This window comes from Chenopodium album, chromosome 20 (genome assembly GCF_948465745.1).
Source record: "Chenopodium album chromosome 20, dcCheAlbu1.1, whole genome shotgun sequence".
Lineage (NCBI taxonomy): Eukaryota > Viridiplantae > Streptophyta > Magnoliopsida > Caryophyllales > Amaranthaceae > Chenopodium > Chenopodium album.
This window is the reverse complement of record NC_137853.1, coordinates 10518642-10536860: the sequence shown is the minus strand read 5'-3', so window position 1 is coordinate 10536860 and position 18219 is coordinate 10518642. Positions and strand designations below refer to the sequence as shown.

The 18219-nt window shown below is 36.3% G+C and overlaps 2 protein-coding genes across 2 annotated transcripts; one reads left to right on the top strand and one right to left on the bottom strand.

Annotated features, from left to right (window-relative positions):
- Positions 1-1058: 1058 nt before the first annotated feature.
- Positions 1059-18121, bottom strand: LOC145598076 (acyl-coenzyme A oxidase 4, peroxisomal-like). The gene is made up of 14 exons (XM_081654376.1): positions 17992-18121; positions 16855-16959; positions 15425-15531; positions 15206-15283; positions 15004-15127; positions 14773-14846; positions 14626-14685; positions 14441-14550; positions 12541-12700; positions 10280-10356; positions 10021-10192; positions 9847-9939; positions 8252-8379; positions 1059-1349 (listed from the first exon to the last, which is right to left on the bottom strand). Exons 1-13 carry the CDS (start codon positions 18014-18016, stop codon positions 8257-8259), a joined length of 1308 nt encoding a protein of 435 aa, XP_081510502.1. The 5' UTR covers positions 18017-18121; the 3' UTR covers positions 1059-1349; positions 8252-8256.
- Positions 2177-6645, top strand: LOC145596781 (uncharacterized). The gene is made up of 8 exons (XM_081652979.1): positions 2177-3019; positions 3095-3874; positions 4008-4187; positions 4330-4916; positions 5007-5611; positions 5697-6082; positions 6166-6234; positions 6325-6645. Exons 1-8 carry the CDS (start codon positions 2177-2179, stop codon positions 6643-6645), a joined length of 3771 nt encoding a protein of 1256 aa, XP_081509105.1.
- Positions 18122-18219: the final 98 nt, after the last annotated feature.

The following is an 18219-nucleotide window of genomic DNA, read 5'->3' as shown; positions in this document are numbered from 1 at the left end:
GACTGGATTTGAATCACGCATCGAACGGTAAGGATAGTATGATAACCCATGATCAAAAGAGAAGTAGTAGACATGTGCCGGTGATGACGACGAGAAGCAACAACCACAACCTACGTAGAGTAGAGATAAGCACTGCTAGGCCGGAGGAGAAGGAGAAGAGCCGCACACAGACTTGGGCTAAGTTGCAGATCCAGAGAAAAAGAAGTTAAGGGATCAAACTATCATCGGGAAGAAGACACTACACTACTACATGAAATCACAGTTGAAGAAAAGCAAATAAATTTGCTCAAGAAGCTACTAAAATCCCACCACTTAACCATTTGATAAAATTACCTCAAAAAAAAAAAAAATTGACCCACAAAAGGAGATAAATTCCACCAAAAATAACCAAAGTTGAGGCTATGCACTTGTGACAAAAATAAAATAAAATAAAAAAAAAAAAAAAAAAAAAAAAAAAAAAAAAATTGTTGCTAGTGCAAAAATAATCCAACACCTTCCTTTTAAGTTGTTGTACAATAGTTGAATAAGGCTCCAACCAAAGAATATGACCTCCGCTGGGGAAGGGGGCTCGGAGTGAGCGAGACAACAACTAATTAAGGTGGTGGAGGGCGACTTTGTTGGTGGTGGTGCTGTTGCTGAGGAAGATCCTGCCAACAACGACATCGAGAAAAAGACTAACAAAAAAGGTGGTTCGTGAGTCTGGTTCAACCAACTAACCAAGACGGCGAAACGTTATGCAAGCTTGCAATTCACTCACAGATTAGGCTAAAGGAGGAGGACTGAGAGTGAGTAAGGTGGCGTATTAGGTGGGGAACCAAGAGGTAGAGGTGGACAAATCTTTGGTGTGTGGTGGGAAGTCGGAGCACATGAGAAGCTGCCAGGCTGGTCAACCATCGTACTCCATAATTAAATCGCGGAAGCAAAATAAAACTATGTTTTGTATAATTGTTTGTGAATCCCGCCGGTGGGATTAATTTTCTAACCCACCGGCAGGGGAAGAGAAAATTTTAGATCCAAACAATCCCAAGATCTAACCTAAGCTGTGATACCATGTCAGATAATATAAACTCCTCAGTCAGAGTGATTTCTATTGATCAATATTTATAGGGTTACAATGAGAAACCTAATCATATTAGGTAACTATAAGATATGTACAGATATCAAAGATAATCTTACACAAAATATATCCTAAACTTAGGATGAGAATATTCTATGGATATTCTCTATCAATTTTTAATAGACATACTAAGGTACATGATCATATCATATAAAGTGCTCTTTTGGTTCAGCAAGCAGCAACATCCTAGCTCACTAGTCCGTTCTCGGGTATGTGAGGATATATCTGCAGCCTGAAATGCACATAGTAAAAAACAAATGTCAAGGCAAAGTTTACAGAGAACAATGAGCCAAAGAACAACATTTATTTATTTTTAGATAAATAATGTATGAATTTTGCAGCAAGGATCATGATTAAATTAGCAGCCTGCATTTACAAACTTAACATGTTCGAATGTGGTATACAAGGTGCAAGCCTCGCAAGTCGCAAAAATCTAAATATATGAGCTTGGACACACCATTGAAAATACAAGAGTATTTGCAAAAAAACATAAGCTGATTAAGGAATTTCAAAAATCAATCATGCCCGTTAAGAAGAGGATGGAAAGAAGCCAAACACAGCAGATAAACCACATCGTGGGGTTCTAAACAACTGCTAACTAAATTAATACATCTCCAGTTCAAACAAAAATCAATTTATAACTGCTTCTCGCACAAATACAGTAAATGATACAGGATGAATTATGCAAATAACAAATTTATACTTTGTATTAAGTTTTGGGCGGGAAAAGTTGTTATAACAGCTTTTGTCCTTTAGCAAGTTTGTTACGGTTTTGTTAAGGGAATCTTGAGTTGCTTAGCTGGTATTTAGTGTTGTAATGAAAGGATCACAATTCAATGAATGATTACAACAAACTTCCTCTATCTCTCTTCTCTCTCTATTTCTTCTTCTTCTTCCTCCCTCACCGTTTCCTGTTCTTCTTCTCTATCACCATTGTTCTGTTTCGAGCTAAATTACAGATTAATCTGTAGATAAGGTTTTCAACCTTATCAGTGGTATTAGAGCAGACGCTGCCCGCTCTGCATTCTGGCACCTACACTCTCGACTCGGGTGACCAGAATGGAAGCTGAGAAACGTTTGGAGACACATTCTCTGGCTACTGATCAGAAGCTGGAGGACCTTTCGCAGGACTCTAATCGGAAGTTTGAGGATATTTTGCACATGATTCAGTCTCTGAAGGATCAAATCACTGATTTCAGATCACCTAGATCTGAGGATCGCTCTCTTCCACCTAGATTGGGGTATTCTCCTAAGCTTGATTTCCCTAAATTTGATGGTTCAAATCCTAGAATTTGGATAAAAAAATGCTGTAAATATTTTACTCTATGCAAAATTCCTGATGATAAAAAATTTGATCTAGCATCTCTTAATATGATTGATAAGGCTGAAAACTGGGTGACTAGTTACATGTCTTCTAGATCCTCTGTTGATTGGAATGATTTTGTCCTTGATGTCAATAGCCGTTTTAAGGATGATGTTGGGGTGAATGTTGTGGAAGAATTTAATAAGTTACAGCAATCTGGTAGTATTGAGTCTTATGTTGATGCATTTGAGAACTTAAGAGCTGTTATGCTGCAGCACGGTTATGTGCTTCCTGAGAGGTATTTGCTAGAGTGTTTTATAGGTGGTCTGAAACCTGCTATTAGACCATTTGTAAAGGCTTTTAAGCCTCAATCCATTGCTTCTGCAATTCAGTATGCTAGATTACAAACTGAATCTATCTCGATCAATTCCACTAAATTTTCCCAGCCTAACTCATTTGTCACACCAAAGAACCAACAGCCTTCCTTTCCTGTCAACTCCTCTAAACCACCACTTTTACCCACCCCACCAAACAAGCCATTTCCCTTCTCTAAATCAACCACAAAACCCTTTCAACGACCTAGATATGTTCTTGCTGAGGTAAGAGCAGAGAAAATTGCCAAGGGTCTTTGCTAATACTGTGATGCACCATATGATAAGAACCATGTTTGTCAGTTTAAAGAACCCCAACTTTTCACTGTAGAAATTCCAAGTTCAACTGAATTTGATGAGATTGAACCTCAACTCTTCACTGTAGAAATTCCAGGTTCAGTTGGGATGGAGGACAATGATTATGATGATGTATATGCTTTTGAGACTGAATTTGACTTTGATCCAAGCATTTCATTGAGTGCTCTAACTGGTAGTCAGAATTTTCACACAATGAGAGTCAAAGCTTTGGTGGGTGATAGGCCTTTGCAGACTTTAATTGACTCAGGCAGCACTCATAATTTCTTGGATAGCCAATTGGCTATGTCTTTGGGGTGCAAGGTGGAACCTATTGCTGGACTGTTTGTCACAGTTGCTGATGACAACAATTTACTATGTAATTCTGTCTGCGGGAATTTCTGTTGGTCTCTTGGGGGTCATGATTTTGTGGCTGATGTCATGTTAATTGCATTGGGGAGCTGTGACATGGTTTTAGGTGTGCAATGGTTAAGTACTCTTGGTTCTATTTCCTGGAATTTCAGGCAACTCACAATGCAATTTTACTGTAATAATGACTTGGTTGAGCTGAAAGGTATCCCTGCTGCTAAGTTAAAGGTGACTGAGAGTGGGCCATCTTCTAAGTTATTTCAGCAGGCTGCTCAGTTCTGTTTAATGCAGGTTACTGATATAGCACAGCCTGTTTTACCTGGTTTGTTTCAGTTGTTGATGATCCTGAGCAGTTGCAGCAGCTTAAAACTCAGTTTGCTAGTATTTTTGAGGAACCTAATTCCTTACCACCTAGTAGAGGTGTGTTTGATCACAGGATTCCATTGGATCCTGGTAGCAGGGCAGTCAATATCAGTCAATATCAGGCCATATAGATACCCTCTCAAGCAAAAAGATATATCATTGAGCAGTTGGTGAATGAAATGCTTGAAAGGGGCATTATTCAGCCAGCTCTAGTCCCTTTGCTTCTCCAGTAGTGCTAGTGGGTAAAAAGGATGGAACATGGAGGTTATGTGTTGACTATAGAGAATTGAACAAAAAAACTGTGAAAAATAAGTTCCCAAGTCCAGTTTTGGATGAACTTATTGATGAGTTGGCTGGGCTGTTGTTTTCAGTAAGCTAGACCTCAGAGCTGCTATCATCAATTGAGAATTCACCCTAATGATGTGTTCAAAACTGCTTTCAAAACTCATGAGGGACACTATGAGTTTTTGGTCATGCCCTTTGGCTTGACAAATGCTCCCTCCTCTTTTCAGAGTTGGATGAATTCAGTCTTTAAGCCTGTGTTAAGGAAATGTGTGTTGGTCTTCTTTGATGATATTTTGGTCTATAGTAAGAGCTTAGATGAGCACTGGCAACATCTTAATATTGTCTTCTCTTTAATGCTGCAACATTCTTTATATGCTAAATTGAGTAAGTGTTCATTTGTTACTTCTAGAGTAGAGTACTTGGGTCATTTCATTTCTGTAAAGGGAGTGGAAACTGATCCAGCAAAAGTTGATGCTGTAATTTCTTGGCCTGTTCCTGCTAGTGTGAAAGAACTAAGGGGTTTTCTAGGCCTAGCTGGTTATTACAGAAAATTCATCAAAGGATATGCTACTCTTCGCAGACCTTTGACTGACTTGTTAAAGAAAGGAGCATTTGAGTGGACTGATATTGCTCAAGCTGCTTTCTCTTCTCTCAAAGAGGCTTTAACTAGTGCTCCTGTGTTAGCTGTCCCTGATTTCTCTAAGCAATTTGTCATTGAGACAGATGCTTCAAAAACAGGCATTGGTGCTGTCTTAATGCGGGAAGATCATCCTCTTGGTTTTATCAGTAAGTCTTTGGGTCCTAAGTGGCAAAGGTAATCTGTCTATGAAAAAGAACTGCTTGCCATGGTTTTTGCAGTTCAGAAATGGGAACAATACTTGACTGGTTCTCATTTTTTGGTCAGAATTGATCAGAAGAGCTTAAAATGGTTGCTAAAGCAAAAGATATCAACCCCATTTCAGCAGTTTTGGCTGTCAAAACTAATGGGATTTGATTATGAGATACAGTACAGGGATGGGAAGGATAATCTTGCTATTGATGCTTTGTCTAGATTACAGGGATCTGGCATATTGTTATTAGCTATTTCAGTTGTAGATTCTGATCTAGCTACCTTGATCCAAGCCAGTCATGCTCTTAATGATAACACTAAATCTCTTTTTCAATCCCTTTCTAGTGGTTCTGTTTCTACTCCAGGTTACTGCTTACAGAATGGTCTAATCAAGAGACATGGCAAGATTGTGGTTGGGTCTGATGAGAGTCTAAGGATGAAATTGCTCAATTGGCAACATGCTTCCTTAGAAGCTGGTCATTTTGGAAGAGACAAAACATTGAAGAGATTACAAGGCATTTTTTATTGGAAAGGGATGGCTAAGGATGTGAGTCAGTTTGTGAGAAAGTGTGTTACATGCCAGGCTTCAAAATATGATACCTTTGCTGAGCCTGGTAAACTACAGCCTTTACCTATTCCTGACTTGATATGGACCGACATTTCAATGGATTTTATTACTGGTTTGCCTTAGTCTATGGGTATGTCTGTCATTTTTGTGGATTTTTGTGGTGGTTGACAGATTGAGCAAGTATGCTCATTTTATAGCTTTGAAGCATCATTTTTCTGCTGTAGAGGTTGCTCAAGCTTACCTTGACTATGTTTTTAAGCTCCATGGGTGGCCTAGAAGTATTGTAAGTGACAGGGACCCTATTTTTCTGAGCCAATTTTGGAAAGGGCTGTTTACTCTTTGTGATGCTGAGTTCTTGTTGTCATCATCTTACCATCCTGAGACTGATGGACAGACTGAGGTGATAAATAGGTGCCTTGAAGCCTATTTGAGGTGTGTTTCCAGTGATAGACCTAGGAGTGGTGCAAGTATCTACCACTTGCTGAGTGGTGGTATAACACCCATTTTCACAGTTCTGCTAAGCTCACCCCCTATGAAATTGTGTATAATCAACCCCCTCCTCTTCACTTACCTTATTTACCTGGTGAATCAAACAATGAGTTGGTAAACAGGTGTATGATTAGAAGAGAAGAAATGATTTCTATTTTGAAACTGAATTTGCTGAAGGCACATAACAGAATGAAAGTTCAAGCTGACTTAAAGAGGTCTGAGAGAAGTTTTGCTGTAGGAGCTTGGGTGTGGTTGAAGTTACAGGGGTATAGGCAGTAGTCAGTTCAGCATCGCAGTAATCGAAAACTTGCTGCCAGGTTCTTTGGGCCATTTCAGGTCATTGCTCAAATTGGCAAAGTGGCTTACAAATTGCAGCTGCCATCTCATGCTAGAGTCCATGATGTTTTTCATGTGCCTCAGTTGAAAGCTTTTCATGGTCCTTTGCCTACTGTGGCTTTGATTCCAGATTGGAATGACACATCTCCTTCTGCTGTTCAGAAGCCTGCAGCTATTTTGGATTCTAGGGTGATTCAGGTTGCAGGACACCCTCAAGACCAGCTCTTGATTCATTGGTCTGGCTTACCTGCTCATGAGGCTACTTGGATGCCTAAGATTGATTTTCAAGCTCAGTTTCCTGGTTTCCTACCTTGGACTTGAGGAGAAGTCTTTTTGATGGGGGAAGGTATGATACAGAATGAATTATGCAAATAACAAATTTATACTTTGTGTTAAGTTTTGGGCGGGAAAAGTTGTTATAACAGCTTTTGTCCTTTAGCAAGTTTGTTACGGTTTTGTTAAGGGAATCTTGAGTTGCTTAGCTGGTATTTAGTGTTGTAATGAAAGGATCACAATTCAATGAATGATTACAACAAACTTCCTCTATCTCTCTTCTCTCTCTCTCTCTATTTCTTCTTCTTCTTCCTCCCTCACCGTTTCCTGTTCTTCTTCTCTATCACCATTGTTCTGTTTCGAGCTATATTACAGATTAATCTGTAGATAAGGTTTTCAACCTTATCAGTAAACCAGTAAATTCTCGGTTAAAGAAGTGTTAAATATAGGATAACCACCAATAAAACACTGCCTGAATCAAGAGGAGCTACTACACCTCTACGGCTGTACATATTCGAATTTTGCTTTGTTAAGTGAGCTTAGGGTTCCTCTAGAGTTTGATTAATTTACATCTTTACAATTACAAAAATACAACTGAGCTTAGAGCACATTTCAGGCACTAATTGAACTAATAAGGTAACAGGCTCAAGCTAGGCTCTCTAAAACTAGTATTGTTGTATGCCCAATTTTTGCACATCCAAGAACTGTTTTCTTTAAAAAAAAAAAAAATAAAGAAAGAACATTCTGTTTTTAACACTCACTTTGGAAAGAGGCATACATAGATCTAGCACTTTTTGTTGAAGCTGCAACAAACAATACCATTTTGCTTATGGTACCCACTTTAGCTCCACCAACTGAAAGCGGGTACTGGGTATGGGGATCTAACTATCCTCAAACGTGATTGAACTTTCTCAATACAAAATTCCTGATGCATTTTATTACAACATTATATAGTTGACAATGCTACCCTTAACACTGGACAAATTTGAGCTTAGCAGTGCTATTATTCCTCTTCCCATACTAAGCAGTAAATAGAAAAATATATAGGATTAAAGTTCAAGCAACAAGTTCGTATTTTTAGCATAAATGGCCTTTCATCAAGTGTTGTACTACTTGTATTAGTTGTATATACTTCATCCGTTCTTTAATACAAGCAACATAGAACTTTCACAATCTCCAAGACACATCTTTGATTTTTAAAATATTCAATATGCGTTGACTAAAAAAATCATATATATTAAATTTCAAGAATATTATTTGAAACGAAGTTAACAAGATCCCAAATGATAAATTGCATATATTAATTTAAAAACGATGGTCAAAGTTTAACTTTGACATAGGAAAGCCAATTGCTGAACATATTAGAGTGTAGCAGATTATTTTTTTTAAAAAAAAAAACTCATCTCGAACTTTGACACATCACATGCCACAGGCCATAGCCATGTTGTATTTTCATATTTTCTGATTTTTGAGTTCTTACATCTCTTGTTGAATAACAAAATATAGACTTTTAGTTTCACTGCCAGCCAAACTTGTCTCTATTTTATCTGACATTCCACTTGGTTTGAAGATTTTAGCAAGCAGCAAAAATAGCAAGAGCAGAACATATATATAAAGCAGAAAACAAATCAAAGAAGCAAAGAGAAATGTTTACATGCACTATAAGCGACTCCTTGCAGCAGGTTTGAAGCTGGGAATACCAGTGACTTCCCTTGCTGTCACCAATGAGTTGATGTCATATGTTCCTTCATATGTGTAGATGGGCTCAAGGTCACAGAATGCCTGGAAATTGCAGTGTCAGAAATAATAAAATACAGGAAAGACTGCTTAGTGAAACACAAGATAAAGAACTGTCACAAGGAAATGGTCTTCCTATCATAACAAAATATCCAAAAGTTGATTTTGAACTCAAGAATAATACGTTCAATGGATTTGGATGTAGAAGACAGGTATTTGACATTTTGATTGACAAATCAGTCCAGCAGACACAGGGACTAAGTCACAAAGCAGAAAGTAATTTAAAGGTCTCATGCTTGAAAATTAAGCCATAAAAGGATCTCTCTTGATCTGTTAGTTTCTCTCTCCTATCCATTTTCCCTCACCCTACAGCAGATCTGAATTATCTATCAGTTAACTTGCCAAGATCACAAATTTGAACAACTCCATCATACTCCCTTCTCGTCATTGCCAGAGTTTTAGGTCTACATGTTACCAATACTCATCTTCAAAGCACAGAAAGCTATCCTGTTCAATGTTGCTTACTAATGGCAAGGGATCTGGCAAGTACAGATAACATAAATAATCTGACAATACTGCAACATATTCCTCTAGCAGTAAGCAAGTCATCTTTACACTTGAAATTCCAGCTATTAGATTGCATTTCCATTACAGTATAATTTAGGACAGGATAAAAAATTTCCCATTTATAACAAACGGGGGGAATACTTTATATTTTGTTGCAAATAAAACCATACAAATCATGAGACAAAATTGTTCAGGGGAAAACTAATTAACTAATGGTAATAAATGGAAAGACAAAAAGAAAGAGAGCCAGCCGGAAAAGAATTGGCCAGCAAGTTTCTCAGATTTTCGTGGAGATGGGATCTGGATCTGACCAACAATTTGACAACCATTGGAGGCCCATATCAGATAAATTCAGTACTCTTGTTAGAAGTAGTACCCCTCAATTTTATTCATGATAATTTAACATTCAAGTTTCAGCAATGCACAAGAAAAACATCACTAAGAAACCTGAAAATGAATTAATACAATCGGAACCAAGGAACATCTGGAACAAGGAGACGAGACAACAAATTAACCACTTACAACATTAGAAATGTCATAAGCTACATTTATCATCAATAAAATGATTGAAGCAAGGCTTATATTCATTCGCTAAGCACATCAGGTCCTTTCAACCATAAAGCGGAAGGAGCAGCTAGTGCGCATGATTTCACAAAGACAAGTAAATCAAATTAAGACATACAATACGATATATAAATATACTATATACTCTTTTCTGCCAATTGACTAACTATTGGGAAATAAAGAGTCAGCTGACATGTTCTGTTAAGCAAGAATTAATAATTAACTTTCTTACATCTTTAGCATCAAAAGAATTGACATTTAGTTCATATATATAATAAAACTCCAATGTAAATTATTTTTCCCACAATCTTCAAAAAGGACATGATAGACAATATATAGGCAAGACAACGCAAAGTACTGAAAGTAGGACAAGTACAAGACCTTTGCAACAAGAAAATCGGCAAGGATTCCATTGCCTCCTAGTAATTCGCGACCAAGAGCAACTGTCTCTCTTGCCTTGACGGAGATCCATGACTGATATATTCACAGAGGAAATTGTCATTAGAACAGCTGTCAAAAGACTTTGGATAATCATAGCTTGTGAACTAAATTCACCTTTCCCAAGCTTGCATGGCCAGGGGACATTTTTCCACTCTCGTACAATTTACAAAGGCGCCAACCAACAAGAAACATTGCCTGAACATTTCCCAACATCTGCACAAGCTTTTGCTGATTTATTTGGAATGCTGCCAATGGTGCACCAAATTGTTTCCTCTCTTTTAAGTACCTTCAGGAGCAATATTCAGTCCAAGTAATGCTAGCATGTTAGGGAACTACCATTCCGTACATAAATATCAGTAAATCATCAGAATACCTGAGACACATGTCATAAACACCCATGGAAATGCCAATGGGTTGCCAAGCAACCATGACCCGTGAAACTGCAAGTACCTGCTCACATCAAGAGAATTGCGTCACATAATTGCAAAATGAACAATAAATTTAACAATTTTTCAGCAGATTTACAGAATAACTAAGCACCAAAGGCATTTTCCTACTGCTATTGAGTTTGTATAGAAACTTGATAAACCCTACTTCAGGTAACAGGTCAAGTTGCCTTCCGTGACCTCACTTTGCTCTCCTTTCATCCTTATTTATTAGCCAGCCCATCAAAGAGATCACATTAGGCAGCCAACAGCCATTGCTAAATCAGCAAGGAATTTCATATTTAGATGCTACTTAAAAGGTGGATGATAGATCCTGAATCCAAGTGTCCATTAAAAACATTGGCCCCTTGTAACCATATCTCAGTCAAGTTTCAAGTTTTCAATGTCAAATTCTTAAATCCATAACTACGTTTGACACTCATTAAAATTTAAGCATCATATTCATTCCCCCATCCCCTACCAAATGCACCTTAGCTTTAAAAAGTGCATCTGAGGTACAAAGCAACAAAAGGCACTATGGTCCAATCAGAGAGCACCGAGGCACAGCAGTCTGCAAGTGGTACAGCTGGTTGCCTCGCCTCCACCGATGCCCCAGATGAGGCTACTCAGCTGGCTATGTACACTGTACACTGAAATACTGAATCACTAATGCAATTTAATGGAAGAACCGAAAAATGTTATGATATTTTCTTAAAAAAGACAACCAATATCCCTCAGCTAGATTAATGTTGCATTATTTAAATAGGTTTCTTAGAGGATAATCATTATTCTTTACTTGGGAAATGTGTAGGCATAATCTCACCAGAGGAATCCTTCATCAATGTTTGCAAATGACCTTTTTTTTTTTTGAAAGTATGTTTGCAAATGACCTATTTTTTCAATCTTTTCGGTCAAGTTTTTTTTATTTGCCTGCTGACCTTTTCTAGGCCTCCTTCCCGCGCAAACCTGAATGACTTTTTTAGGCCCAATTCCATCATGCTTCCATAGGAGAAAATCATCTGGCTGTCAAGATAGTGGGGCATCCTTCTTGAAACCAATATTTTCTTAGTTTTGGAACTTGGAAGGACTAAAAAAAATGATGTCATAAGTAATTAAGGCAGGAAAAATTTTCATAAGAAGCTGGCACATGTCAATCAATAATGTCAGCAGTCGCTTGTTTTAGTAATAATTATAACAGTGACGTGTAAAGTACAAGTTCTTAGGTTTTCCAGGGTAAATTATTTACTCATTTTAATTGCTCTAAATGAGTAAAAGGAATCCATAACGAGCAACAATAGCCTTGGGTAGAGCTAACTACCAGAGTACCCAAGAACATAATGAACATTATGTGCATTAGGCTTACCCCCCTCCCCACTTCTTAGCATTTAAGCAAGAGAAAACCTCAGTGGCTAGATCTCCTAACAAATGCCTGGCAAACGATCTGCCAATCATTTCAAATCATTAAGTTGAGTAGAACAGGAAAATCAGCAAAAACAACCAAAAGCTGAAAATAATCAAGTTCTTTACCCTCGCTTTAATAATCTGATTCAGGTTTTATATTCTGACATAAGTTACAAATATTCATAAATAGCTAGAGAGCAGCAAAAGCAAGCTATGGACCAAGTGAGTCAGCCGCAGCAGCCATTCAAGGTGTATATGCGAAGGCACAAATCAGCAGCACAGGACACAAACAGAGCACAAGCAGAGCAGCCATATGACAGCAACAACAAGACAAAAAATGACCACTAAGAATTGTGGGAGGAGGTCTGAAATTCTGTGCAAGCCACATAGGCAGTAGAAGACAAACTGATGATTGTAAATGCTTGATATAAAAAGGAGAGAGTAGGGTATGGGAAGGTTATGCCGTTTTTGATGTTATTCTAGAATTATCAGTAGAAGTAGAATAGTGCAAGATTCAATCTTTATATTAGTTATCTCTTCCTAGTATAAGTTGTAGCTTGTAATCTCCATCTCCATATTAATCAAAGATCAAGCCTTTCTCCTATTTCCTTGTGTGTTACTGTTTCATTGCTTGAGTTGAGAGGTGAGTCTATAGCAAAGCTCTCTCAGAATTAGAAACATAATGAACCCACATTAATTCTCCAACTTATTTATTCTCTTCACCTGCAAGATCCTAATCAGAACAAGGAACATGATACAAAACAAGAGTAAGGACATTCAGTAACTGAAGTTATGTACCCTCCATTACCTTATTTGTGTCTTGGAAAGAATTGACACCAGGTAGCCTATCCTCATCAGGGACAAAAACCTTCTTTAGGACTATATCTCCATTCTGAACAATCCGCAAGCCTATCTTGTTCTCAATTTTTGTAGCAGTGAGCCCAGGTGAATCCTTTTTGACAATGTATCTGTGGAGAGTGGACTGTTGATAAGAGAACAGGGGAAAGAGGACGAGTAGTATGGATATCAACGAGTTAAAACTACACTGGGTCCAACATCAAGCTCTTGTTGCACCAAACAATCGAGATTAAATTCAGATTAAGATTGATACGCGAGCTTTTTCAAATTATTACAAGGCGACTGTGGAATGATGTTAAACTTTACACAATCCCAACATTATTTTATTCTGAACTCTGAGCCAAAGGTATGGCTTCTTACATCTTGACCTCTTAGACCATTCAAGTTGGTGATCAGGTGATGTATCATGAACAGGTAAATTAACCTCATCCGATAATATTAAGAAGTATATCCCCTATCATGTGAAAAAGAGGAGAATTTATAACCTTTGATGGCAAAATTGTGCACTTAAAAAGTTAAGCATGCTCTGACTATCATAATATTATGGGAACTACCTTTATATACTGCCTTTTACAGATAATTTTAAGACAATTGATTCAGCAAACACTATCATATCACAAAGCAAGTTCCTTCTTCCTCACTTTGCACAAATGGGCCAAGATTTGAGGGTCAGACTTAAAGTCTAATTTAAATTGTGTTTCTATATTTTGAAGGGAACATGTCATCTAAGTTTAATGGGACATGCATTTAGATACCCTCATGTGTAGAGATTCAAGAGGATCCCAGAGCATTGGTCAAATATCACAAACCTAGAAGTATCTTGTTTAAATTACCAAAACCATAATACATGTGCTGTAACTTCCTTATGTAGATCATACTGTTTTTCAATTTTTCTCCACCTGTGTTTCCCCCCATCCCACATATTACAACAGTGACAGCTTCAGCAACAGATTTCCCAAGTCCTCGATGAAAAGTGATATAAAATATTCACTAAAAGCATGGACTCATCAACCATTTTCAAAACCTCTGGCAAGCAGAAAGAAATAGCAGAGCTTTGAAGAAAACAAGTCTACAAAATATTGTCAATCATTTAACTGGGAGCCAGAGGCCTTAGTGACAGTTTAGACACACAAGGCTTTGGTTGAAGACTCATTGTTCTGCTAACATCATACATTAAAATTAATATCATCATAGCCCAAAACCTTTGATTAAAGGCAAGGAAGATCGAGTATACAAATTGACCTTTGATTAATTACAAAAACAATTGCATGCTACTTCACGACACTTTAATAGGTATATAGCAATTAATAACCATTACAATTTAGTCAAAGGTCAATTAAAAGTCAGAGAATAGAAATACACATATTTCATTGACAATGGACAGGCTGTTGTCTAATGTGGTACTGCCAAACTATCTGGCAAGGGAAGAGCAAGATGTTGCAGCAGCAATAAGGGAAGGCATCAAGGACAGAGAAGGGGCATTCTCCAAGTATATATTCAGTAGTAATAGAGACATTTGATAGAAAGTAATGCTCATCACTCAATCAACCATAATCAGATTCAGTAAGATTCTAACAATTCCAACAGATAATCAATTGTTCGCACTTAGATGCCACATAACATCCCATGCAATCCCAAGTGTCGAACACTTTAGATACTTGTCCCTAAGACCATAATCCAAACCCTTAAAGCAAATTCTTACAAATTCTTCAGTATTTGTCTAAATGCAAACTTTGGCAAAAGTTCTACAAATTTTTTTCAGCTCTTTAACATTAACCAATAATTTTTTCTTTCAAGGATCCTGTCAAAGGATTAAATTACTCAATATTTTAGAGGATTTTCACACTTACCCATTTATCTGATTTGTTGCAGTGTTCCTAGCAAATATGATGAGTAAGTCTGCAAATGTGCTATTACCTATCCAGCGCTTTTGACCTTCCAATATCCAGCCTCCAGCAACCTATAAATGGCTACAATCAGACGTGCCTCTTGAGAAAGGAACAGGAAATGCATTGAGAAAAAAGGGATTTTAAACCTTTGTAGCAGTTGTTTGCAGACCACTTGCATCACTTCCATTGTCAGGCTCAGTCAATGCCTGACAGACAAAGGAAATGAGAAAGATTATATGCATAAGTTCCAATAGCCAGCTAAATTAATGAATGGCAGCAGAGGGGAACCTTACCCAACATGCTATAGTTTTCAACTGTGCCAAGGAAGGCAAATAATTCTTCTTTTGATCTTCTGAGCCACACAATGCTATCTCAACAGACACCACAATGTTACCAAAAGTAAATTATTAATCAGATATTGCCTCCCAATAAACCTAAATAAGAGACATGATATGTACTGAAATTGCAAGTTTATCAAACAGCTAGAAAAATAAGTTTATATATACAAAAGTTGAGGAGGTCACCAATTGTAAGCATTGCCAGAGAAGAATGCACCAATATGAATGTTGAACAACTAGCATCAACCCTAGCAATCTCAGCCGTGGCAATAGCATTTCCGGTAATGGAAAGACCAGGGCAACCATAACCCTAAGCACTGAAACTTGTGAATACCTCATTTAAGGTGGTCACAACAAAAGAAAGTCAAACCCAATGTATATTAATTACCTTAATACTCCCCCCAGCAACATGCAAGGCCCCCAACTTTGGAATAATCTGGAATGGAAACTCAGCTCTTTCCCAATACTGCAATAAACAAATAGTGTTACATTTCTTGCTTAATTTGGCAACTAAAGATAATATAAAGATGTTAGAATTATTTATTACATAATGACCAATAAAAGGCCATGCTGGTAGGGATCAAAGTTACTAGGTAAAGGTAAACACCTCTGCCATGATAGGAGCTACTTCTTTTTCCATACACTCTCTAACTTTTGTACGAATAGCCCTCTCCTCATCATTCAGCAGATCATCAAATTGATAATAGTCAGATGCTGCAATCCAAAGGAGGCACGGGGAAGAATAAATAAATAAACATCTAGAATGAGACTAATTTAGCAAAGAAATCAAAGGAAGATAGCTGAGTAGGATATTTTTTTAAAAAAAAATGTTAACTATATTGGTGAATATAGAGAAAAGCCTGTAACTGATGCAGACATAAAGGAACATAAGTTCGAAAGTAAATGGAATAAGACAGTTCATTAATTGATCCAGCCAGCAAAAACCTCTAATACCCACAATTGCCTCCTTTATGAACATTTTTGTGCATGTTTTAAGCCTTATGTGTCACAAAAGTGATAAGTAGATTAAGTACAGTTTATTAGAGGAAAACTACTAAAATAGATTGAGACTATAAATGACAACTTGTGACCAATTACAGAAAAAAAAATGAGAGAAACAGTCTAAATTATGGCACTCTACAACAAGAATCCGTCTATTTTTAGGTTCATGGCCATTCAACAAATCAATCTCAGCATTATACTGAATTATTTAATCTTGGGGGAAGCATGTTTAGTTTCCCAAGTGAATATGAGTTTTAATCTGGAAATGAGTATTTGCTTGAATGTATATTTGGGTATAAATACACTATTTAACAATTAACTAAATGACTAATCCTTATAACTTCTTCCTCTTTCTAGACTGCTTTTAGTGTAGGTAGATTCTTAGATAGGATGGATGCATACAATAAAATGGCTCAAGTAATCCCATATCTAACTTGTAACTTGTTCGATAGTATACTGAAATGATTCTTTGAATGCATTACAATTATAAAATTACCTAAATCCACTACGTAAGATAAAAATTGAGGCAAGACTTGGATAATTTGTAAAAACGAATAGAGTTTTAACAGAATAAAAGATATTGGAATTCAAAAAGAATAAGAAACACATGCATCTGAAAGACCTCATCCAAAGATTAAAGCAATATCATCAACTATGAAGCCATGATTTCGTAAACTGCACTAGAATACTTTACAACTTTGTAAATTCTAAGGTTCCACTTTCCAACTCTTTTCTATTAATATTTTTCGATTGTCCTAAGGGGATAATAAGGACATGAAATTCTACAAATTACTCTATTCTCTCCTTCAATTCTATGCATTATCATCTACCAGTATATGACTAGAAATTTAAATTGATTCTAAACTTAGCAACTGTGATATTTTACATTATTATACAAGTATTAATTTTCATTCCCAAAAAAAATATATGTTACACATGGGTGACCTAAGGACATATGGTACCTAAGGCATTACAAAGTTCGCAATCAATTAAAATTTATCAGAACTTTACAGGAATGAAGAATAACAATCTCACCACAAGGAGGAAATATGGATGCAGATTTTGCTTGGGGGAATGCTTTTGATATATCAAGTGGTGGCAGATTGAAATACGAACTCCTCGCATCCTTTAGTGAGTCACCTAGTAGGCAAACATCACAGCATCCAATCAACAATTAAAGTGATAAAAATTACTCAACTACCGAAAGCTATTTTTTATTTTTTTCTAAACTTATTTATCAAAGCTAAAATAAGATGAAACAAACAGGCCGTAACTTAAGTTAATAGGGATCATTACAAACTCCGCATGTACTGAAAAGCAGGATAGTCCATATAATTAGGCTACTTCAATTTGGCTTATTTAAGCAAAGGTTTGCTGGTTTCAAAATTGATCAAATCAGACCAGATTAGATCAAATTTGATCTTTTCATGTGCATTTACTTGATACTCACTAAATATCTAGCTCCATAACTAAAAAAAATTATGAAAACTTCATATTTGAAAAATATACATTAATACAAATTTCACGACATCTTTTTCTATAAGTATATAATATAGTTTAAATAGTTTGCAAATAAATTAAAGTTTAGCCAAATCTGAAAATTAAAGCAAACCAGATTTGATCATATTAGAATATTTCGGATAAGGTGAATTGAACATAGCCTTAGTCTTAATCATCAAAACATTCAAAGTCAATAATACATTGAAATCAATAATAGTACTCGTATTTACATTCAAGTCAAAATCGTATCCCAAACGAAACCAAGTAATTGCCATTTGCCAAAGCCAAGCAATATTAATTAGCATTAATTTACAATAAAATAAATTGAACAAAAACAATAATTAATTAATTTAAAGCCAATGAAACAGTACAGTATTTATTTTTTCAAAATTAGAAGAATTTAAACATCAACTTTGAAGATGAATAGATTGGTGTATGTTTATGAGTCAGCTAAACAAAATTCCATTTCACAGTGTAAAATCGAAAACAAACCACAAAACGTCGAATTTGGTAGACAATTATGATATCAAATATAATGCCAAAAAGTTGCATAAAAAATATCGTAAATTTCATGATCTTGAAAATTAAAATTCATGCAATTGAATACATTCACCAGAAATTAATTTAAAAAAAAAAAAAAAGAAAAATCATGATCTTAGAATGAAAACTAACCTTTATTTGTAGAAGAAATTGTCATTTTTGCAGAATCAGGAAAAGAAAATTAGGAATTTAGGGGAGAGAAAAAAGAGAGTTAAATGGCACGGAGTTCAAAGAGGAGGAAATTGGGAAATGTAAATTGAAGATCTTATAAAATGAAGAATCGTGATTATCTGAAATTGAAGACAAAACAGCAATAAATGACGCGGCAAAGTGTGGACCCAAAAGAAGGAAAAAAAAAAC

Excerpts from the sequence above, each read along its gene's own strand:
- LOC145596781 (XM_081652979.1), top strand. The coding sequence starts at position 2,177 with ATGGAAGCTGAGAAACGTTTGGAGACACATTCTCTGGCTACTGATCAG. Across the intron at positions 3,020-3,094 it reads CTAGATATGTTCTTGCTGAG|TTTAAAGAACCCCAACTTTT; the intron begins GTAAGAGCAGAG and ends CATGTTTGTCAG. Across the intron at positions 5,612-5,696 it reads TTCAATGGATTTTATTACTG|CTTTGAAGCATCATTTTTCT; the intron begins GTTTGCCTTAGT and ends CTCATTTTATAG.
- LOC145598076 (XM_081654376.1), bottom strand. The coding sequence starts at position 18,016 with ATGACAATTTCTTCTACAAATAAAG. Across the intron at positions 14,551-14,625 it reads TGCAAACAACTGCTACAAAG|GTTGCTGGAGGCTGGATATT; the intron begins GTTTAAAATCCC and ends AGCCATTTATAG. Across the intron at positions 12,701-14,440 it reads GCAACAAATCAGATAAATGG|ATACATTGTCAAAAAGGATT; the intron begins GTAAGTGTGAAA and ends CACTCTCCACAG.